Raw genomic sequence first — 24,728 nt, forward strand, 5'->3', positions numbered from 1 at the left:
CAAGCACAATTCTTTTATAGGAATTTGTTTTGCATTCTCTGAATCTACTCCCTGAAATGCCGTAATTCCTGCAAAAGTGTTACAATCTCAACTAATGAGTGCACGGTGAGGGACAAAGCTCAAACTGAAATCATATGGTTGGTATTAATCTTAGGCCTATCAATCACATTATGCATTAGGTTTTGATAACTCCTTTTGTCATTCATCCGTGGTTATTTTCAGTCAAGCCCTCTCCTCAAAACAAGATTTTCACTATTTCCATTCATTACCAAAGTCCATTCTCTTCAATGGCAAGTGACTTCTGTGAAGTAAACCTCAACTCTCCATAGACTTCATAAGTTCAAGAAAGGAATGCTCTCCAACATCTATTCTTCTACGCTGAAAACATTGCGGAAAAAACATGGCTAGAGTTAAGAACAGTCTTGGGAGTTTCTGATGGGACAGTACAGAACAAGCTTTAACCTGTATCTAACCCATGTAGTACCTGCTCTGGAAGCACTTGATTGGACAACAGAGGGAATTTGCAGCAACTTGGGAGTTGAGGATGACTCTATAGAGAGAAGTTTGGTTTGTGTCAACCTCCACATTCCCCACTCACTCTCCTATTGTACTGTCCAGGAAAAGTTTGATTTTAACACTGGTTGCTTAATGTGGAAAATCTATGCCCCAGCACCTTAATTAGCACAAAACCCACACCTTAATTAGCGCAAAACCCACAAAAAACATTTTCACGGGTATTAAGTACCATCCTGGTAGTTTGGAGTTGACATGACTTCTTAATCTTCTCTGTCCAACTAATGAAAGTGAAGGGCGATACCCAAAACTAATTCTATTTTAATATGTTAAAGATGAGAGGTTTAAATTACAAGCAAAGGATGCATAAAGGTGCTGTGCTCCCAAAAGTTACATTCCTGCCCTTACCATCTACACAGCCATCCTGAAAAACAACTTTCTGTGGGATTGTCAGCTCTGTAATCCCTCATAGATACATCCTTAGCCCCCTATTTCTCATAGACCCTATCCTTTTACATTGGATTCCTTATGCTCTCTGAAAGACCTGGCTCATTTTCTACCACCTGATTTGTCACTCTGCTCCTCTGCCCTCCAGTCTTGGAGCAGAAGAAATGTTGGGAACACCTTCCACCCCCAGCAAAGATTCTAGCCACAGAGACCTGGCTAGATCAATCTCAACCTTGAGCCATATTTAATCCACAGCTGACTAGCCAACCCATCATAAACACCAAGACCTTTCTCACTTCCACCTTGCTTTCATCCATCTGCCTCATCTTACTTCAGGCCAAAACCCCTCATCCATACTTTTATAACTTCTTAAAAGTTATTCCTAATGTTCTCTTGCATCAACCACGAACTTCTGTACCCTCTCATCATCCCATTAACCCACACTAATCAATCCAGAAAAACATGCTCATTTTTAAAAATGTATTTCTTTTTAAATCTCTTCCATCTCTGCAACCCTCTTAAATCTCTGCACTCCAATTCTGCCCTCTTGCATGTCTGAAGAGGGCATCTTACTCTTTCTCCTCCACCAACCCCTTCTTCCCTGCAGACCCTCCAGCCTCCTCTCCTTAAAACAAAGCACTTCAAACAAGCTATTGCTCACACATATCTCTGTTAATGCATTAAACTTTGTTTAATAATTATTCACATGAACAATACTGGGTAGGCTTCCTGTGCCAAATCATTTAAACAGTTGAAGATTAATCATGAATCATTAAAATGGTAAAGACATTTGATGGGTTAGATACAGGGAAACCACTGTGGGGAATCCAGGAAAAGTGAACTAACTTTAGAGCTAGGTCACTCATGTGTGAAACAGGAAGCAATTTTTTAATATAGTGGAAATCAAACTTTCTTCCATAAAGCTGTATCTGGGGTGTGTGGGGTGGGGGGCTGGAGGGAGCTGCAAGTGATAAAGATTAGGTTTGATGACATAGTTGTTAAGTAATTGCTTTGGGTGTTCAAAGGCCTTTCAAGTGATCCCACAACAGCAGGGGAATTTAAATCAGTTAAATCTGGAATAAAAGAACTACTAACAGTAATGATGAGCATGAAACGAATGCATAGTCATAAAAACCTGCCTGGTTCATGAATATTCTTTAGGGAAAAAGGATGTGCTGCCCTCATTTGGCAAGACCCATATGAAACCTTTGATCCACAAGTGTGGCCGACTCTCCAAAATGGTTTAGCAATCCACTCATTTCAGTGCGACAAACAATCTGCTAGAGGAAGCAGCTCAAACAACATCTCAGGGGGGGTGGGAGGGGTAAGGAATTGCCAACATTTCCTGTTGAAACCCTGCATCAGGACTGAGAGTGGAGAGGGGAGATAGACGGCATAAAGAGGAGAAGGGAAGTGGTGAGACAGGAGCCCAAGGTGATTGGTGGACAGAGGATGACAGACAGGTCACACCAGGTAGGGGAAGGGTAGATAGGTCGAGGGCCAGCTACATAATCCCCTCCTCTACCTGGCTCGACCTGCCCGTCATCCTTCACCCCTCCTCAGTCCACCAGTCACCTTGGGCTGATTGATTGTTGCTCCAGATTCCAGGATCTGAGGTCTAATGTGTCTCCAGTCAATTCAGGTGGCAATCTGAGAAGAGCAGTAAGCACTCGCCCAATCAGCAACACCTATTAGCCACTAAATAAAATAGATTTGACATATCAAGCCTGGATATCATAGCCTGGAGAGAACATGGATACAACAGGTGCAGCTAAGAGCAAAAGGCTGTTTGAAAAGAAAAAAGCTCTCAAAAATAACAACTAGTGCTTTGTGAAATCCTGAATACCAGATCACATTACAACCACTGTAAAGAAAAGGTAGTCAGGTTCAGGGTCTGAACTCTTAAGAATTTGAAATTCTGGACTGAAATCATTCAGTATTTAAAATATATGCTCTGATTTCACTGCAAGCAGTTAATTATAGTGACAATTCTTTAGAAGATGTGATCAGTACATGATATGATAGATAGGGTTAAGGGAACACAAACTTGCTTTTGTACATCACATTTTTAAACCCAATTAAGAGTATGGTTCACAGAAATTGAGAAAGCTGAAAAAAAAAAGAGGCTATTAATTAATATCAAACTTCGGGCATGCAAAACTTGTAGTAGTTGTTTGAAAATGCTCCATATAATAAATGAACTGCAGTCTTACTCGGTGAAAGGTGGGATGAGTTAGAGACACCAGCAACAATAATTCAGAGTCCCAACAAGTCAAGAGAAGAAAGCTCACTGTTTCTATAGTTACTATTTGAGCCATACCTATAGGATCCAATGCTTGGTCTGTACTAATGTAGTGAAGGGTACTGTAGCTTCCCACCACTTTATCTAAAGTAACCATTCCATGTTATCATGATTCTAACACTCTTCCCTCACCTGCAACTGGAAAACAGAGGACATAATTGGACTTAGTGGTAATAGAAATGCATGTCCATTGTGGTAAATTACCATCCCAACACACTGTTCTAATCTCATACGATTAATCAACAGCATTCATTCTAGAAGAGGAAAAATTGGGTAAAACAACGTAAGTATATGCACGTATTTGTGTACATGGCATTCCTACTTGTAGCTATCTAAAGAGAACAGGAGAAAATTTGACACTCCATTAGACAGGCAAGGCTTTTAGCACCTAGTTCTTTGAGATGCCAAACTCAAGGACTTGTATACTTTGAGGGAGAGGTTCAGACTCCAAGCTGATCACTCCACAGAATATATTGCAATTGTCACTTAAAGTAATTTTAAAGGAGCATTTGTGTTCCAATTTATTAAACTGACCTGCAATCTAATGCAACAGACTTCAACTCATCAGTACAATATAAGACAATACAGACCCATTTCTCTTTAAATAATATATCTCCAATGTCACAAATAAAAATGTACATACAAATAACATATTAATTGTAATGATTAAAAATATTTACCTGGAATGTGATTTAAAATATGTACCGGAAATTACATGATCTTAATACATTTGTTTGCATATAAAATGTAAAGGGCAAAATAACCCAGTAAATCAATAAATGAAACCTGACGATTACTTCTCAATTCAGAAGCTCCTAGAAATATTGGAATAATACAACAAAGTTTAAAATGACAACAAAATTTGACTTTGGCCTGAATTAGTGGCACTTACATTTTGTTCTAAACTCTTTGGTAAAACTACAGAATTATCAGTAATATTTTAAAATTATTTTTTGTTATGTTAAAAACAAAATCAGTCAACTGAATAGTTGTGCTTCTCGGTGTAAGCAAGTGAAACTGGGTGCAGGTACCTCCTCATTCAGAATTTGCTTTAAGCTGAGACAGCCATGAACCCTTTCTTCACCCTGCAATTTAATTAGCTGCACTGTGGCCTTTTGCACAATTTGATTACCATCAATTAAACTGATGCTTGCAGGAAGAAGCTTGTTGACCCTGTTCCAGGTTCTTATTCTTTGGCAAGGACATTACCAGAGTCAGATCCTATCCTCAGTCCATTTCCAGGCATTCATGCTTTCCAGTAGGATTCACTAGAAAGCAGTCAAGAGAAGCAAACCCTGGATGAATTCCCCACTCTCCATCTCAGAGAACCAAGGTCATTTGCATCAACCACTTTCCATCACCTCTTCCCCAAGATCAATCTGCCTTAGTATAAAGGGAGGATGAAAAGCTGGGACCTTCTTGTCACGTGGGTCAGTTGACCACAAAGAGCTACGCAAACCGTTCAAGGCAAGATCTATCAAAATTTCAATCATATTGTTTATGCCCTCCATAACCTGCAGGAAGTCTCAATAAAAGGCTACAAAGGTTAGTGATTACCACACAGTTTCAGTATTTACAAATACAATTGCCGTATTCAGTCACGTAGTTTTTCATAATCACCTGCAGCTAATAGATAAAATTTATTTTGCAGAAAATTATAGCTTTGCAAGAAAACATGCCCAAAAAACATAGAATACCAGCTGTGAAATATAAATAGTCATAAGCAGTAACCATTCTCATCATGTAAGAGGTAGCCTCAACTTTCTCTGAAGATATAGTGGTCTTATCAGCATTCTCAAGAGTGTGCAAAGAGGAAACACTCAGGCCTCTGAGAAAACCAGATAAGTGGGCAGGCTGTCTCATCATTCCTAAAGTGCTGCCTTTCCAGCAAAACTGGAGGTTTTAAGTTTTTTGTTTAATTTGGCAATTAAAAATAATACCTTTTATTCACTCTTTCTGAATGAACTCAGCAAGGGATGCAGGACAACTAAACATCTCGCTCTGGATAAATCTACAAGAGGGAAAACAGGGTGTGGACCTCACTGAACCACAGCCCAAATCAGAGGATCAGTGCCGAATCCCTCGTGCTGCTGCAGAAATGCCAAATGGCCCTATTCTCACTATCCTCCTCAGCTACCCGTTTCTTTCATCCAAACAGTGAGACCCAATCTATTTCAATCTAACCAGAACTTTCATTTTTGGAAAAAATTCCCAGGATTTGATTTTAAACTTGTCAACAGGAAAGTCAACAAAAGCTTATCAGAAAACTAAGATGCAATTATCCAAGTCAGCAATTTCTTTGTTACAATTTCCAATTAATCTCTCCATTGCTTTATTTTTGTTTGAAATATGGCCAATTCCAAGCAATTGCAGACATTTTCCACTTGGGCAGTTAGTGATAACCTAGTAGATTCCAAAGTCAACCTTGTTGGTACTGATGCAAACATAGGCAGATTTATTGAATTCAATTTCACAACTTGCCCTTAAGTGATCTAAGCACACAGCCTATTAAGATATTTTGCCTGTGCATACATCACTTCTAGTGCTGACCAGTTGTATGGCATTTCTTTAGCATCACACTGCAATGTAAAAACCCAGGTATGTCCTAATACTGTGAGCTGAATGGTTCTTTGACTTTCTCCACCATTAAAAGGCAAGTTACAGGATAGATAGGTCAATGAGAATACTTGTTGAAAAGCACCAAGTCCTTTCAAACGCTATCTATGTAAACTAAAAATAGTGTATGTGAGTAACAGGTTATGGATTCAAATCACAAACCAGATGAGCCCAATTATCTGGACTGTCAGTGCTCAAAGTGCTGCATGGTCACAGATGGTCTTTCGGATGAGCTGTTAAATCAGACCCTTGTTTTGTTATGGTGAACTGTACAAGATGGACTGGATACTAGGTTTCACAGGATAAGGGGAGAACAGTGCATCATATCCTTGATATTTCTATAATGTTTTTACACCTTAAGAGCTCAACAGCTACCATTTAGAACTTCACATCAAATTTCACGGGAATTACGCGAGGCCAAAGACTGTTAAATTACCAAATAAAACCACTGGAATGTGTGTTTTGCCTGGTTGATTGTGAATTTACTCTTCCGGGTGTCATAAATATGTAAACAGCTCAGTAGGTGAAAGTGTTTTAGTAAATTCTTCTTCTGGTTTCCTGCAGCCACTGGGCTCCTTCTGGATGGCATAGGTCCATGCCTTATCTCGCCCAAGTGACTATACTTGTGCGAGCCTAGATAGTGCACATCTTACTGCAAAAGGTTATCACAACCAAATGCTATTCTGTTCTCATTCAAAACAACAGCAGGAAACTTTTTGAAACTAGAAACCCTTACCAATTTATTCTTCCCTCTCAGCTCGGAGAGCAACATGGAATATGTGGATTAAGCAGCAAAGTAGGTTTTCAAGACAAATGATCAACAATCATCTTATTGGATGGTGGGGAAAGCTGAAGAGGACGACATAGCTTACTCCCACTTTTAATTCATGTATTCTTAAATCAATTATACATCATTATTGCCGAAGCTGATCCTTCTTGTATTATTTGGTTTCACACCAATGAAATTACATCAGCTACCACCCATTTTGCACACAATCTACGCTAGCACTCCCAGAACAGTGTCGCAGAATGAGCGGATCCCCTTTCAGATGAGGAGTTAACTCGAGGCTTTATCTTTTTAAAAAGATCCTATGGGACCAGAATAAGATCACAGTACTTCTTCCTAGCATCCATACCATTAGTTACCCCTCAATCTACAAGCTTCCTAAGCAAAGTCACAATGCTACTGCATTTTCCCCACTCTACACCAGTAATTTCACTTCAAAAGTACTTAACTGACTATGAAGCACTTTGGAACCAAGGCTGTTAATGGTGCTTCTCTCTTCTTAAGCAGACCCACTGTGGGAGTTGAAAGGCTTGCAAACTAATGACAAGGAACTCGAGTCATTTACAAATCTAGGTTTTACCATGATATGACCATTGTAACATTAAAAAAAAAAGTGATGTATTTAATTTTGTTATTGCTGGAACAGATCTTCATTCTGTAGTCTTCAAGTAACTGCATAAGAACCCGTAGACCATGGGTACAAAAGTCAAGACGAAACTTTTTATCCATTATATGCAATAGATTAATAACAATTATAATCTTGAAGTCTAAAAATCACAGATACCAGTTCTATTTGAGGAATAAGTCACTGTTAGTTTTTTTTTTTAAGCATAACACACTCCACTGTCTTTTCACTGTGCACAATATCTACAAAAATAAGTCCTCTTCTTTCTCCCCAACCCTGCATTGCAAGAGCAAATGCACACAGTCTTTCCAACAAAATGGATGGCACTAGCTCCAGCCAGCGCTAACACAGTACGTTCGCAGCTTACTGAAGTGGTGTGGCTTTGGGCACAGAGAACACAAGCACCCTCAGTTGCTTTCCTTCACTAGACGCCAGCATTCCTCTCTGGGCTGTCTTCCTCGCTAGTTTGCGATTTACTTCTGCTAGTGCCTGATGATGACATTGAAGAGGAAAAAAAGCGCATTAAAGTTAACCTTTTGTCATCGGAGAAACTCCAGGTGCAATACCAGGTAGAATGCAATACATCCACTCAAAACCAAAAGGTTTAAACTTGACAAAAGTAAGCAACAGCCTCCATTAGGTAGACTGACCAGAGAAAATGTTGAACAACACTGTTTTTCTCTCCTCTCACTTTCTTTTCGTTTCTTAGTCTTCAGAATCAATCTGGCAATGGAAATTTGAAAGGGTTTTTGTGAAGAAAAATTAGAAGACAATTATGGAAGCAGGGTTTTACCAGGAACACAAGTCTTTGAGGTGGTTGGTCAGCCTGTCTACCATTCAAGTTTGTATTGACTGCTCAAAAGCGCAGGATTAACAACAGTAAACAAAAAGAATCACATGAATCAAATAAAATGGCCAGACAGCCTACACTAATTCATTCAAAAGGAAGACCCAAAGCTTCTCAATTAAAGGAACAATTGTTTCTTGGATGTATCTCGCATATCTACTGGAAGTATACTCCACACATCCATCCAGAAGTTTCCTGGTATCAGTCCAAAATCTGCCACCACCTACCTTGTGCTCCTTTGTCTTGTTCTTGCAGTTAATTCAATATAAAATTTCCACATTACAACAGTGACTATATTGCAAAATGACTTCACTGGCTGTAAGTTTGGGCCATCCTGAAAGAACATGGAAGGACCCATATAAATGGAGATCTATTTTTACTTGGCATTTCCATTCTTGTCAAAATCTGTACATCACTATAAAATCACCTCTCAGACACTACAGCTCTTGTCTAAAGGCCTAGGTCTCCAATCTTTCCTCATAACTCGGATTCTCAAGAGCATTGTTCAACAATGCAATTCTTCTCTGCTGCACCTTCAGCCCCCAAGCGTCTTGGAGTTCCTACAAAATATCCTGACTTGTATTCTACTTTATTTTGTTTTCAACTCTCAACTAACAACTTTAAACCTTTACCAATTTCTGCTTGAAGCTGCAAAACAGTGAACAAGTTTGCTCACATCTCTACATCATTTTCAGTAGCATCTCGGCAGCTTCTGTGGCTTATGTATTATGTATACTTATTTTTGTTTGCTTCTTTATACTTGGCTGTACACTCATGGATTTTGTTCAACTTATTTCACATGTTTTTTTAAATGCCTCCACAGATTCCAATGCAGCTCATTTCCCATTATCTGCATCTTGACCAGTCTGCACTGGATTTAATTCTGTCACAGTTCCCAACCAAAAACATTTCTGCTCCCAATAGTGAGCTTGGGCAGTGTATTCCCTCAATTGGTCCCTTTAGCCCAATACAGTCACACTACTGATGACCAGTTTACTCCCTTCCAGTCACCCAGGTTTGACCGTGAATTTCTATAACTCTCGAGTCGAAGCAATGGGCTGTTGCATGGAACTTTATCAAGAAGACTTTAGGAAAACTGGATCCATGCCATTGATCCACAGCCCAGTTGGATTATTATTCCTTCAGTTGTCATGGAAACTGATGAGGCAGTACACCTCCTCTACTGAATCCAAGTCAACAGCTGTTTCCCAAGTTATTGCATGCATAAACTTCATAATTAATCAATATTTTTCATAAGATAATGGAAGACAAAAATATCTAAGTGGTGGTGACCATTTTGAATACGAGCATATTAGATGGTTCATTTGGTATCGCCTTCTTTTCCAAGGACTCCACCTTGATTGTCAAAGTCTAACAAATTTCCTCTCGTCACTCTCAATACACCTAGGTTGATCTTTAGCCAGTACACGATTTACAGCTCTGATCTCAGTCATGAATTTTACCTTGGAATTCTATGCTTGGGAAAATATTTCCAATTGTACCCTGCTTCAGGACTACCTGGAGGATGTAATACACCAAAACACCTTTGTGGCCATCTTCGGTTTCAATCCTGATTAGGTATTCTGACTTCATCTAGTTTTAATCCAGGCAGATCAGAATTATCAAAATATCACCATCAATTGCAATTAATTAATTCACAAAACCTGTGCATAAACAAAACAAAACTCACATGTGGAAGAATTCTGCTTATTGAGCAACTTCGCCTGGCTGGTGGGCATCACCTTCAATTCAAAGGTCTCCGGTGATGGCGAAGAATTCTGTATTTTTGAGGCCATAAGTGCATTTAAATACTGCAGTCGGGTAACCTAAGGAAAAAAGTACACACAATGAGTCTGAAGCAGCAATAGCTGCAATTCCCCTCTGAACAGCAGTGTGTGATAATAAAGTGGCACCAGCTGGAATATTAGCAAGGTATTAATGTTTATAAGAGATCATTGGAGACCTTGAGCATCCCAACCACTAGCCATCCCACAGCTCAATATCACCCCAAAAGTACTAAATCTCTCTGGCATACTGTTGTAAAGAAAACCTGTCCCATTTTGGATATTGCCCAAGTGGTCTTCCTTCAGAAGGATTGGAGACATTGAGGTTGAGCCAAACTTTTTGTCTTATCCCATCCCCATTCAACATTCAGGTACTTGCGGTAACAATCGTCAGGATCACAGTGGCTTAATACGCCATTCTCAATCCGGTGATCGACCTTATCCCCTCTACTATCATCCAAGTGTCCACAGAGTAAACACCAGAGGTGGCAACTGGACTTTCCTGATCTATTAGCACACTTCTCTGTACATTTCCTTGTTATGAATCACAGCGAGTGAGGCACTCCATAGTGTTAAAGGGATTAAAAAGGACGCACTTATTTCACTACATTCTTATTTTCAGGACCATTGTGCTTTATAGGTAATTAACTTTTATTTTGTAATGTAATCACTGATGTAGAAAAATAGGCAGCTAATTTACATGCAGCAAGATACCATCAACAGAATTGAGATAAGTTACCGGATAATCTAGTGGTGTTAGTTTAGTTTTAGGTATTAGCCTCCAAGTCACTGATGAGAACTCTGCTGTTCTCTATAGTAGAGTGGGAATTTTTACATCCATTTCAAAAGGGCTAGCAGACAAAGCCTTGGTTTAACATCAAAATTATAGCACCTCACACTGTGCAGCAATACTTCAGCAGTGCCCTGAAGTGTCAGCTGAGACAGTGTGCTCAAATCTCTAGAACAGGACTTGAACCTGCACTAATTCAGAAGGCCAGTGTTATAGTTGAGACGTGGCAGGGAATTGTCAGTGCCATTCACAGGAATATTGCACGATGATCTTAAACCTATTTACACAAATGGTGTAGTGGAGTTCACTTCCTCTCCTCTACACCAGAAAAGGGATAGACAGTCAGTGCAGGACACCCCTGTGACCATTCCCATCAATAACAAGTATAACACTTTAGATACTGTTGGGGGGTGGTAGAAAACACTGACCAACCAGAGGAAAGCCACAGTGGCCAGGTCTCTGGCACTGAGTCTGGTTCTGTGACTCAGAAGGGAAGAGGGGTGAAAAAGAGTGCAGTAGTGATAGGGGATTCATTGGTTAGGGGAACAGATAGGAGATTCTGTGGACAAGAACGAGACTTCCGGATGGTATGTTACCACCAAGGTGCCAAGGTCAGAAACGTCTCGGATTGAGTCCACGGCATTCTTAAGGGGGAGGGCGAGCATCCAGAAGTCATGGTCCACATCAGTACCAATGACATAGGCAGGAAGGCTGACAAGGTCCTGCAAAGCAAGCTCAGGGAGTTTGGTGCCAAGTTAAAAGACAGGAGCTCCAGAGTGTTGATCTCAGGATTGATACCTGTGCTACGTGCTAGTGAGGCAAGAAATAGGAAGATATTCCAGTTTAACATGTGGCTAAGGAGATGGTACAGCAGGGAGGGCTTCAGATTTTTGGATCATTGGGATCTCTTCCAGGGCAGTTGGGACCTGTACAAACAAGACGATTTGCACCCGAACTGGAGGGGGAGCAATACCCTTGGAGGAAGATTTGATAGTGCTGCTTGGAGGGGTTTAAACCAGAGTTGCAGGGGGGGCGGGAACCAGGGTGGCAGGTCAGCAAGTGGAATGGCTGTGGGAAAGTAGATGTTAAGCTTACAAGCAGAGACAGAAATCAACTGGTTGATGAGCATGGTGGGACTAATGTTCTGAGATGCGCCTATTTCAATGCGAGGAGTATTGTAGGCAAGGCAGATGAACTGAGAACATGGATCGGCACATGGAATTATGATGTTGCAACCATCAGTGAGATTAGGTTGCAAGTGGGGCAGGACTGGCAGTTCAATGTTCCGGGGTTCCGATGTTTTAGACATGATAGAGAGGTATTAAAGGAGGAAGGGTGGCATTACTCATCAGGGAAAATGTCACGGCAGTGCTCAGAGAGGACGTACTGGAGGGCTCGTCTACTGAGGCAATATGAATGGAACTGAGGAATAAGGGATGACCACATTAATGGGACTATATTATACACTTCCCAATAGTCAGCTGGATTTAGAGGAACAAACTTGTAGAGAGATAGCAAGCAGTTGCAAGAACAACAAGGTTGTGATAGTAGGTGATTTTAACTTTCCACATATTGACTGGGACTCCCATACTGTAAAGGGATTGGATGGGATAGAGTTTGTCAAAAGTGTTCAGGACAGTTTCCTCAATCAATATGCAGAGGTCCCAACTAGAGAGAGTGCGACACTGGATCTCCTCTTAGGGAATGAGACAGGGTAGGTGACAGAAGTGTGTGTAAGGGAACACTTTGGATCTAGTGATCATAATTCCATTAGTTTTTAGATAATTATGAAGGATAGGACTGGTCTTCACGTTGAGATTCTAAATTGAAGCAAGGCCAATTTTGATGGCATCAGAAGGTATCTGGCAGGCGTGGAATGAGATAGGCTGTTTTCTGGCAAAGAGATGCTTGGTAAGTGGGAGGCTTTCAAAACTGAAAGGCTTTCAGAATCTGTATGTTCCTGTTAGAATAAAAGGCAGGGCTAACAGGTTTAGGGAACCTTGGTTATCAGGGGATATTGAGGCCCCAGTAAAGAAAAAGGAGGCACATATCAAGTACAAGTAGTTAGGATCAAATGAGGCAGTTGAGGTGTACAAGAATGCAAAGGAACACCAGAGAGAAATAAGGAGGGCAAAAAGAGGACATGAGGCTGCTCTGGCAGACAAGGTGAAAGAGAATGCCAAGGGTTTCTATAACTATAGAAAGAACAAAAGGGTAGCAAGGGACAAAATTGGTCGTCTTGAAGATCAGCACAGTCATCTATGCATGGAGCCAAAAGAGATAGGGAAGATCTTACCAATTAATTTTTTGCATCCGTATTTACTCTGGAGACAGACAGAGTCCATAGAACTGAGGCAAAAAAGTAGTGAGGTCATGGACCATATCCAGATAACGGAAGAGGAGGTGCTAGCTGTCGTGAGGCGAATGTAGATGGATAAATCCCCAGCCCAGACAAGGTGTCCCCTTGGACCTTATGGGAGACTAGTGCAGAAATTGTAGGGGCCTTGGCAGAGATATTTAAAACGTCCTTAGCCACGGATGAGGTGCCTGAGGACTGGAGGATAGCTAATATTGTTTCGTCGTTCAAAAAAGTCTCTAAGAATAAGCTGGGAAATTGTAGGTCGGTGAGCCTGACGTCCATCATGGGTAAATTATTGGAAGGTATTCTAAGGGACAGGATATATAAAGTATTTGGATAGACAGGGCCTGATTAGGGATAGTCAACTCGGCTTTGTGCATGGTAGGTCATGTCTAACCAGTCCTAGAGAGATCTTCAAGGAGGTTACCAAGAAGGTCGATGAGGGAAAGGTGGTGGATGTCATCTACATGGACTTTAGCAAGGCCTTTGACAAAGTCCCACATGGGAGGCTGCTCCAGTAGGTTAAGTCACTTGGCATTCAGGATTCAACATTGGCTTAGCAGGAGAAGCCAGAAAGTGGTAGTAGATGGTTGTCTCCCTGACTGGAGGCCAGTGACTAGTGGTGTGCCACAGGGATTGGTGCTGGGTCCATTGTTGTTTATCATCTATATTAATGATTTAGATGATAATGTGGTAAAATGGATCAGTAAATTTGCAGATGACACCAAAATTGGGAGCATAGTGGACAGCGAGGAAGGCTATCAAAGCTTGCAGCGTGATCTTGACCAGCTAGGAAAATGGGCTGAAAAATGGCAGGTGGAATTTAATGCAGTCAAGTGTGAGGTGTTGCATTTTGAGAGGACAAACCAGGGCAAGGCTTACACAGTGAATGGTACGGTTCTGGAGGTGTGCAGTAGAACAAAGGGACCCAGGAATACAGATCCATAATTCCTTGAAAGTGACACCACAGGTAAATAGGGTCGTAAAGACAGCTTTTGGCAAATTGGCCTTCATAAATTAGGGCATTGAGTACACGAGTTGGGATGTTATATTGAAGTTGTACAAGACGCTGGTGAGGCCAAATTTGGAGTATTGTGTGCAGTTCTGGTCACCTATCTACAGGAAAGATATCAATAAGCTTGAAAGGGTGCAGAGAAAATTTACAAAGATGTTGCTGGGACTTGAGGACCTGAGTTATAGGAAAAGGTTGAATAGATTAGGACTTTATTTCATGGAGCGCAGGAGAATGAGGGAAGATCTTATAGAGGTATACAATATTATGAAGGGTATAGATAGGGTGAATGCATGCAGGCTTTTTCCGCTAAGGTTGGGTGAGACTAGAACTAGAGGACATAGGTTTAGGGTGAAAGGTGAAATATTAAAGGGGAATCTGAGGGGGAACTTCTTCACTCGGAGGGTGGTGCAAGTGTGGAACGAGCTGCCAGCGGGAGTGGTAGATGTGGGTTCAATTGTAACATTTAAGAGAGGTTTAGATAGGATAGGAGGGGTTTGAAGAGATATGGTCCGGGTGCAGGTAAATGGGACTAGGCAGATCAGGTCAGCATGGACTAAATGGACCAAAGGGCCTGTTTCCGTGCTGTAGTACTCTATGACTCTATCCCACAGAGCTTTATCAAATGTGCAAGGACAACAAACAATGCTGGAATTGGATAGTATATGAAGGAGGATAATGAAAGCTTCCTCAAAATCCAACTCTGCATTTCGCCTTTCATGTAATGACGGACCCCATTATGCAATTCCAACAGTTTTTGCCTCCTTTCATTTTGTTGTTATTCTTATCCTTACGATGTCTTACCTTTAGAACCTGTAGGTCATTAAGTGCTCTTACAGTGTAGTCAGGGCAGTACATGGATAGGCTTGCATTCTCCCCAGCTTCCAAAAGGTCCCTGGAGAATGGGTCTCGTTGACTCCACTTAACGTTAGTGGCTGGTGATTGGTGAACTAGGGAAATCAGAGCTAAATGACTCAAGTGCTATTAATTGTACAGCGCACAGAAATCCGAGAGACTGTTATAAATACATCAATTAACCACTTGTAATATTTTGCCTCATATGTGATGCCCTTAACTTAGCCCCTTAAATTATTTGACCACTTCCACAACGAAAGATAGCCCTGTCCCCATAGTATTTAATGTTAGCATTAGTCAGGTTGCAGTCCTTTCTCTTGCTTGGTCCAAGGACACTGTTTGGAACTGTACTTTTGGGATATTCTGTAGTATTAGATTAAGTGAAGAATGAGATTGTCTAGTGATGACATTTCCTCTTTATGAAAATGAATGCTTAGATGCCATGCAACTTGCAGAATAAAGCACAATTATAATTTGCAAGAAGAATGTGCTCTAAACACACAGGAACAGGAGATGATCATTCATATCACTGAGCATATTCAACATTCTAATCCCCTCTACAGTGCAATCAAATATTCATAGGGAAGCTACAGCATGGGTTAAATGCAGAGTAAAGCTCCCCCTACAGTCGCATCAAACACTCAGAGCTACATACAAAATCTTGCTCTTATAAAGTGCTCCAGGTCTAACCTCTAGTGCATGAATCTGCTCTTCCAAACATCAGAGTGATTTTGAAACTTTATTAATTTAGCATCAATGAAGAATTACAAGCTTCCTGTTTACTTACTGAGTGCCACATACTCATTTCACAGAGGAAGCTTTGCTACATCAAACTGGAATTTATGTCTACAGCTTGGCTTCAGAACATACTGCAGTGTGAAATCCTAATCGTAATACCAACCTTCAAGCGAGAGATGCTTTCGCATCAAAGCCATGTGGCATAGTGGCCTGTACCTTTTCAGTACTGAACCAAAGGCTACCTAACTTTAATGGAAAGATTTTAATGACATTACACAGAAGTTTTAATAAACATGCTTCTGTACTACAATCCATCCCCTTCCCTTGAAATTAAACTTCAAAAGATACGCAAAGGAGTGCGCAAGTCAGTAAAATAGCAACAGAAAACACTCCCTCTAAGTAATTGCTCAGATTCTTCTCTGGAACTTACTCCCAGTATCTGAACATTGTTACCTGCCATCTTTTCTTCAAAATAGAAGCACATATTGAAATCTTACCAGATGAAGGGACAGTTAGTGCAGAGACACCATAATAAGTGAAGGCTCCGTTTTCAAACTTCAGACCCTCCTTGCCAATTTCCACCTCCACTCGCCCCTGTTAATAAAGCAAGGTGATCCACTGTATTACTGCAATAAATACCAATGTAATTGGATGTAAAAATTAAGTTACACATATAGGACACACTTAAATGCCAAAAATATAATAAAACTCAGGCAAATGGTCAATTTTGCAGATTGCCAAGACCACTGCAAAATTAATGCTGCACTGGGCAGTCAGTCTGGAATTTAGTACTCAAGTCTCTGAAGAGGAATACAGTGGATGAATGCATCTTGCTGCAGAAAACAAGTGGCACATTACATGCACTGCACACATTCACCACAACCTGCCACATACAAGCATGTCACAGTTCATGATTTTAGGCCCTCTGGGCCACAGAACAATAACCCATGTCTTTCCAAGCTCCCCTTGTCTCTTGATTGAGGATGGCGATTTCATATTTAAAATTCATTTCATAAGCACAAACCAACATATCACATTGATCTTGCTTGCATTCTCAAGCACACTTTCTGCTCCTTTAACACCAGCCCTCCCTATATTCTTTACACCCTCAGTTCAAATCTTGCAAGTTTCATCGCTTTTTACAAGCTGTTCTTCGGTATAACAGCTTCGCCTAGCCCCCTCACTCTCTTTGTTCAATCAGATTTCCCTCTGAAAATCATTTCCAGTTATCTGAACATTAACTGAAGCTCTGCCTTCAATTCTTTCATCCCATGCCCACCTCCTGTCCATCCTCAACATTGCGAAGCACATGCCTAACACAATATAAATACAAGCTCTGTGACTATATAAACATTGGGAATGGAGGGTAGCTTCTTCTATACGGTACTGTACAAATTGAGCAGCCACGTGTATTTTCATTCAGAATCAGTGAAAAATTATCTAAAATGAAAACCTTTTCTTTTTTATTCTAATTCTGCCTTTTCTGTTTTGGGGACAGGGACACCTACAGTAAAAAATTCCAATTGCCTTCAAGTTAGATAACAGGTATAATTTATAGCCTAGAAAGGGAATAGGGAAGGATCCAGATCAGGGTTATCCACATGGAAGCAATTTGGTGAGGATCTTGATTCTGTGGCTTCAAGAACAGAAAGCAGGAACTAAACTCACCTGCAACACAAGAATGAAATAGTCAACTGGCTGATTTCGTTGGTACAGGTAGTGTTCTGGAGCCAGTTTATCATTTTCATCAAATTTCACCTCCTGGTTGACACTGGGATGCTTGAGTAGATGAAGAAGAACTCGCTCAGAGACCCTCGAGGGGCTGAACAGCTCCACCTCTGTAAAGACAACCTGCAGTCATTATAGCGGCAATTTCCAAATTAAGGGCTTTATTTGCAATATTCTAATTAGCACCACAAGTTGGAGTGGCTAATGAATTAATACATGAAGCAGCAGGGATTCTTGGAAAGGGGGAACTTTTTCCTGTGATTTTAATTGCACATAGACAACAGCAGACTTTGGACTACTTCTGACCAAGAGTTGCTTGCTGTGGCGTCAAGTGACTCTTCATTCATACTTGTAATATCAAACCTACATGGATGTTCATTGACCATCAGTAACTAAGCCAGAGTCAGTACACTTAGTGCACTTATACCAAGATCTGTCTTTTAATACAGTGTGGTTCACTTCTTGTGAGACAACTTTAATTTATCCCCTCCAACAGCTTCCACCCTCAAGCTTGTCCTCATTGGTACCCCACCTCAATTCATAGTGCCCTCTTCACACACAGCAAGTTTTGACAGTTCTTGCCCAAAAAATATTGCTGGGTTTCTATCAATGTTAAATATTGCAGCTCGTGTTAAATTCTGCTCAGGTATTCATTAGTGTCTAACCAATCCAAGCCAAACAGGATCCAACTATATCTCAGGGGCAAGTTGGGTTAGGTTTACATTCCAAGTTCAGGACAGGATGATTTGATTAATGTGTTCCTCTGTTCTTGTCAATATTTGGTATTTCATCCAACAGATCAATAGCACGTTTAAGATTGCTACATTTATGGCGATGATCAGTGTGGGCATGGAAATTACTACAAGTACTTAGACTTAGGTTAATCGTGATGAGGTCTTAATTTTACATCTGGGCAGTCCCCTCACCCTCTGCACAGAACTTTTTCCCAAACCAGAGCAGAGCAAAAGCCTGACTATCTGACAGCTTACTTGCTCCTCAGTATCCGCTCTTCACGCTCATGCAATTCATTTTGCAATAAATACTGTATATTATTGTTTAAATTTTTGGAAGCCCAAGAGATAACTGCCTCCCTACCTCTGGATAAGAAGCGTTGAGTTGCTAATAAAAGCTGAGGTGAAATCTTGACCTTTAGGTCGATATCAGGCACCTTAAAAAAAGAAAAGTCTTCTTTCTTGCGCTCAATAGGAAAGCCGGCTGGAGCAGGTTTTTTCTTCACTTTGATTTCTGCTGCAGAAGGAGAAAAAAGGTGATTTAACCAATTATGGTTCTCTTCAAACTCTTACAACTTTTCTGTCCTCCCACACGTACCAGAAGATCTGCACAAGCATCAAGCAATATTTCACTCACTCTTCTTCTGGAAGCTATTCTTCTACTTTATAGCAAAGACAACAGGAACGATAGCCAAGGCTGATTTCTGTCCCTCAGACAAAGAAACGGGGCCAGATGGGAGAAAGACCTCTGCACCACCACAGAATGGAAAGCAGCAAACGACTCAAATTGGGAACCAATCTGGAGCAGGTTTTTGTGACCATCAGTGCCACAAGCATTCATCAATATTTAACGAGCAGAATACCAGGGGTGCTTCCACAGCATTTACAAAATCAGTGATTTCCATTACGTAGACATTGGATGCATGGAATCGCCTTTTCTCTGCATCCCACTGATCCCAATTTGGAGATATATATATGTATTAACAGTAGAAGCATTATCCCCGAGTTAAAAATCTTTCAGATTCCAATCTATTAGCACTGCACCTTCACCACACAAACCACCATTGCATACCTCCACCTTCTCAAGTGCAATTAGGAATTATAGAGTCATACAGCACAGAAACAGGCCCTTCGGTCCAACCGGTCCATGCCAACCAAGATTCCCATCCAAGCTAGTCCCATTTGCCTACATATGGCCCACATTCCTCTAAACCTTCCCAACCCACGTATCTGTCCAAGTTGTTAATGCATCTGCCTCAACCATTTCCTCCACACTTCATTCTATATACTGACCAACCTCTGGGTGAAAATGTTCGGGTTCCTCTTAAATCTCTCCCCTCTCACCTTAAACCTACGCCCTCTAATTCTTGTTTCCCCAACCCTGGAAAACAGACTGTGTGCGTTCATCCGATCTACGTCCCTCATGATTTTATACACCTCCAAGATCACCCCTCATTCTCCTACGCTCCAATGAGAAGAGTCCCAACCTGCTCAACCCCTCTCTATAACTCAGTCCCTCGAGTCCTAGCAATATCTTTGTAAACCTCCTCTGCACCCTTTCCAGCTTAATGGTATCTTTCCTATAGCAGGGTGCCCAAAACTGAACATAATACTCCAAATGCAACCTCACCAACGTCTTGTCCAACAGCAACATAACACCCCAACTTATATACTCAATGTCCTGATAAAAGGCCTGTGTATCAAAAGCCTTCTTCACCACTCTATCTACCTGTGACACCACTTTCAGGGAACCATGTACATGTACTTCTAGGTCCTGCTGTTCTACAGCACTCCCCAGGGTCCTACCATTCACTGTGAATGTCCTACCCTGATTTGTCTTCCCAAAATGTAACACCTTGCATTTAGCCAAATTTGTAGGCATCAGTTAGGAAATCTCACCAATTATTAGTGATGAGTTTATTTAGTCATATCAATGTATAATAAAGCATCCCTTACCCAGGGCACATTAAACTGGAGTACTGTGAACTGTTCTGGGTGCCCATGGGTTCACTGACTTCATTACTGTACAAGAAAAAAAAGGCAAAAGAGATGTAGAAAAAAAAATACGTTTGAGCATTTTTCTCTCTAGAAAAAAGTTCTCGAGCACTTTTCTCTCTAGAAAAAAGTTCTCAAGGAACCAGCTAGATGGAGGTCTAAATTTTAATTCCACAAGTGTGGAGAAAATGTTTTCCTATGCAGACAGAAGCACAAGGGTCAAAAATACAGAACAGTTGCTGGTAAATCCAAGGGGAATTAGGAAGAAACTCAGACTCAGAATCATTAGAAATTGGTGCTCTTACCATGAAGGAGTAACTGAGACAGAGCATGAATGCATTTAAAAGCAAATTAGAAAGATGAGCAAGAAATGAATTGAATAATATATTGATGGGCTGAGGTAAAGGAGGACAGCATAAATATTAGCACAGATCCACCCAGCTAAACAACTAGTTTCTGTAATAAAAATGTAAATGCTGGAAACATTTAGGTTGCAAATGCTTGCACGTCTAATGTGGATTTCCTGAAATGCCCCAAACAACTTTTAAAACTTACTATCATCTGACTCGTCAAGGATTTCCGATTTGATGATTTCTTCGATAACATCTCCAAGCGTCACTAAACCCATCACCTCGTAGAAAGGATCACCGTCCCCCTCATTGTTCACTTTCTGGACCATAGCCATGTGTGATTTGCCTCAGAACATAAAACAGGGATGGAAAACTGTTATAAAACACTGCAAAGGTAAAACCAAACAGTAAAATAATGAAGTGGAGCTGGGATCAGTCAGCACTGAGAAAAGGTTAACTTTCTCTCTCCCTGATATTTTGCTAATGAGAAGGTCTCCCAGTAAACAGAGGTTGGCCACAAGTACACATTTACTCAAAATATATCCATAAAGTGCGAACCTTGATGGAAGCATATTGCAAAGCCTCTCACTTGAGCTGGGAACCAGCTACACATTGCATTTTGAATAAAACTGCTGGAGGAACTCAGCAGGTCAGGCATCACCTGGGGCAGCAAAGGCATAGTCAATATTTCGAGTCAAGATCCTGCATCCACTGGTGCTGCCTGACCCACTGAGCTCCTCCAGCAGTTTGTTTTTTGTACCATATCCCAGCATCTGCAGCCTCGTGTCTACACATCAATTCAACCTCTTCAATATTTTAAATAATTTTTAAAAATCTAAACAGCTTTATAGAAATCACTGAACAATAAAGCTATTTGGTCACTTGAACAAGCGCTGGAACAACTGGATTGGTTCTAATCCCTTACACTTTCACCATATATTTATAAAGACATTGTAAGTATTTATCCAATTCATTTAATGAAAGTTCTCTTGAATCTGCTTCTACAATATTGCAGGATTGATTTCCAGATTACAACTCACAGTACAAAATAAAAAGTTTTCATCTCCTTGGTTTTATTGTTAATTATCTATCCAAGACACATCAAACCTCAGCCACTCCTTATTTATTAAAATATCATTTTGACCATTGATTTTTACATTAAGGCCTTAAAAACTTTGTTCTTCAGCATACAAGCTCAGCTCCTCCTGACTCTTCACAAAGTTCACCTCCCTCATTGCTGGCATTATTCTGGTAAATAGCCTCTGTATCATGCCAAGGCCTTGTGGACCTCAGCTAAAGCACAAGACACAATATTCCAACTGAAGCCAAAGCAATGATTCACCTCACAAATGCTTTTAACTCATTAAAAGTTTTGTACAAAGAATTCAGCACCATGACCAGAGTACCTACAGCTTCTTTCCCACTCTGTCACCACAATTTTCTAACCTTGCTGAAATGCCTGGTCCTCTCTGGTTTCAGTTTCATTTGCTCACTGAGATTCACAGGATTTCTTATTTTTGATTGAACTAAGCTAGGAAAGGGTGTTTGAGTTTAATCCGCAGATGGAATTCATCACATGGTGTTGCAAGTAATTATTAAAAGATTTGAAGCAAATTCATTGCCAAACATGTTCAAGTTCTCAATAGCTGCTGGAGACCTGGCCATCCTATGAAGAATTAATGATTTTTTTTAAAAAAGTTAGAACATGCTGTGAATGCTCAATAAAGTAGCTTCTTAAAAGTGGTGGACTCACAAAGGTGCAGACCACAATTAAGCCCTTGGTTACTGTGACATTGAGCAAAAGAGATACAGGTCTTTTGAAAGGGGAAGTCGAGGCAACTCCACACTTCAGACAGAAGTGTTCAATAATAATCAAACACACAAAATTAGATACCAACATTTTAGAACCACTCCATCTATACACACAATTTATAATGCCTGTGACAAGTGCATTTATTACGTTGAGGACCCTACACAAATGCAAGCTACCAAGTGATATGGAACAGAATTCAGTCCCCAGATCATCTTTAAGGTCTTTCAGCATTTAATCAGTCATTAGTTCTGTGCTGACACTGGTTTTTAATAGTAAACCAGGATATTGCTACTCATTTTAGTGTGGGAAACTCTTCCTTAACAGAAAAATTTCTCCCCATCATCACAAGTATTCACCTTTCTTAAACTCTTCCAGGACTGCATCCAACTTGGTGTCATTAAATACAAAATGCAAAGGGTGGTTGTAGAATTTGGTGATAGTGTTCAAAGGTGTGCAGTCCTCAGGGTCCACCATTGCCAGATCCTTCACATATACAATGTCTACAATGTTGGATCTCTCCTCTTCATACACTGGGATTCGAGTATAACCACACTGCATGATTTCAGACATGGTATTGAAATCTAGTACAGCTCCAGCACTGAGCATGAAACAATCTTTCAGGTTGGTCATGATGTCCTCCACCACTTTAGTCCTTAATGCTCCTCTACTGAACTCTTCCTTAACAAACTCCCTGTATGGGTCACTGGATCTCAGCATATCCAGGATCTTTTCTCGGACATAGCAGGTGCTGATATCCTGGCGCAAAGCTAAGTCAAGCACCAGGGCCACTGGCAAGGAAATGGGGAAGGTGATGATTATGAAGAGGCAAGTCAGCCAGGTGGTCCTGGAAGCAATGGCAAAACCATATCGCGAGCAAATGGTATAGGGAAGGATCTCACAGATCAGGAACATCAGAGCTGCACAGACAAATATAGCAGGCAGGATGGCATCAAATGCCTGGTAGAATAAGACACCCAGGGCCGAGTTGGCCAAGACACTGCCCAGGACCAGAGAAGAGAGAACCAAATTGCCCCTTTTCCTGATGGGCTCCAGGGACTTCGCACTTCTCTTCTCCCTCTCAGAGCCGCAGTGGCGGATGATGTGCAGCTCCAGAGGGTCCAGCCACAGGACGCTGAGGTGAAGTAGGTTAAAAAGGGCCGAGGAGAACAGCAGTAGGACCAGCAGCAGGATCTGGCCCCACACGGCCAGAATGCCAGCGCCGGCCTGGGGCTGAATCTCCAGCGGCGTCTTCCAGTCCCCGAGGGCCGTCCACAGTCCTCCTGAGCCCTGGGCACACAGGTAGTACACACCGGCGGCGCTGGCCTGGCCGGCCTGCACACTGACCAGGGCCGAGCCGTTGGCCGGCTTCTCCTCCACCACCAGCCGCAGCCAGCCGCTCTCCAGGCTGCCGTTGTCGCAGGTCAGGCGGCGGCTGAAGCCCAGCCAAGGCCACACGGCCCGCCGCAGGTCCGAGCCGAAGACCCTCAGGTGGAAGCGGGCCCCGGGACTGGCTTTGATCACCCCAGCTTCCATGTACACGTGTCCCGCGCCGCTCTCCAGCCTGGCGCCGCGGACCTCGGGCTCCCCCGGGCTCGCCTGCCCCACCGCCGAGCCCCACAGGGCGCCCAGCACCAACAGGCTCCGCGCTCCCAGCGCCATCTTGAGGCTGCCCCCCCCTTCCAGGTCACGTGATCCCGCCTGTCACGACCAAACCTGCTCGTTGATTGCGCCCCACCCCACACACCCGATTGACAGAGCAACCATCCAATTGGAAACCGCGATCGCCGCGACAAGCCAATCAGCGGTAACCAAGTGCGGTTGAGAGCGCGCCGTAAACATCGTACAATGCTGCCGCTCTTAAAGGGGAAAATTTGTGCAGCAGGTCGTTCAGCTGAAAAATACAATGCACCGTTTGTTTGTTTTGTAAGGGTTCCATGAAAGAAAAATGGTGCATTAATGCATGAGGGTTCTAACAGTCGCAGCCACGTTTCAGTACAATTTAACACGACAATCCCCATTAGCCCCAGGGCGTTGCATTTATCCACTGAAGCTACATACCAAACATATTCTGTTGTGCAACACAAGTCGGCCTGGTTTAAAGGAAGCATTTGCACCTCGGGGATGTGAAAGTAATAGCACAGAAATAGGGCAACTGACTTGGGTGTTCCACGCTGAGGTTTATGCTCCTCAATAGCGTCCTCCCATTCCAAGCGCACGATATGTCAGTCCTTGGCCTCCTCCACTACCAGAAAACTCCAAGCGCAAACTGGAGGAACAGCCCCTCATTTTCCACCTCATCTTCCATTCTCCCACTTTAAATAATCCCCACCCACTTCCCCACAACAGCCCCCTCCCCACTTCCCTCCCTTTCCTAGCCTCTTTTTTTCTACCTTTTTCTCCATACCTTTGACCCATCCCCCAGTGGATCTGCTCTCC

At 41.8% G+C, this 24,728-nt stretch overlaps 1 protein-coding gene across 3 annotated transcripts; it reads right to left on the bottom strand.

The window, feature by feature from the left end:
* Window positions 1-3,318: 3,318 nt before the first annotated feature.
* Window positions 3,319-23,963, bottom strand: LOC127584287 (metal transporter CNNM3). Of its 3 annotated transcripts, none has more exons than XM_052040957.1 (8): window positions 22,649-23,957; window positions 20,685-20,825; window positions 18,499-18,651; window positions 17,344-17,513; window positions 16,173-16,269; window positions 14,887-15,032; window positions 9,828-9,963; window positions 3,319-3,400 (listed from the first exon to the last, which is right to left on the bottom strand). In XM_052040957.1, the coding sequence occupies exons 1-8, from the start codon at window positions 23,949-23,951 to the stop codon at window positions 3,369-3,371; spliced, it is 2,178 nt and encodes a 725-aa protein (XP_051896917.1). In that variant the 5' UTR covers window positions 23,952-23,957; the 3' UTR covers window positions 3,319-3,368. The 3 variants fall into 3 exon arrangements, with proteins under 3 accessions (XP_051896917.1, XP_051896916.1, XP_051896918.1); XM_052040956.1 differs by lacking the exon at window positions 3,319-3,400 and adding an exon at window positions 6,708-7,779 and having other exon boundaries at window positions 22,649-23,963; XM_052040958.1 differs by lacking the exon at window positions 3,319-3,400 and adding an exon at window positions 8,365-8,471.
* Window positions 23,964-24,728: the final 765 nt, after the last annotated feature.

Source organism: Pristis pectinata, chromosome 29, assembly GCF_009764475.1.
Source record: "Pristis pectinata isolate sPriPec2 chromosome 29, sPriPec2.1.pri, whole genome shotgun sequence".
In the NCBI taxonomy this organism is placed as follows: Eukaryota; Metazoa; Chordata; class Chondrichthyes; order Rhinopristiformes; family Pristidae; genus Pristis; species Pristis pectinata.

Excerpts from the sequence above, each read along its gene's own strand:
- LOC127584287 (XM_052040956.1), bottom strand. The coding sequence starts at position 23,951 with ATGGCGCTGGGAGCGCGGAGCCTGTTGGTGCTGGGCGCCCTGTGGGGC. Across the intron at positions 15,033-16,172 it reads ACTAACTGTCCCTTCATCTG|TTCACCAATCACCAGCCACT; the intron begins GTAAGATTTCAA and ends TGATTTCCCTAG. Across the intron at positions 9,964-14,886 it reads ATGACCTACAGGTTCTAAAG|GTTACCCGACTGCAGTATTT; the intron begins GTAAGACATCGT and ends TTTTTTCCTTAG.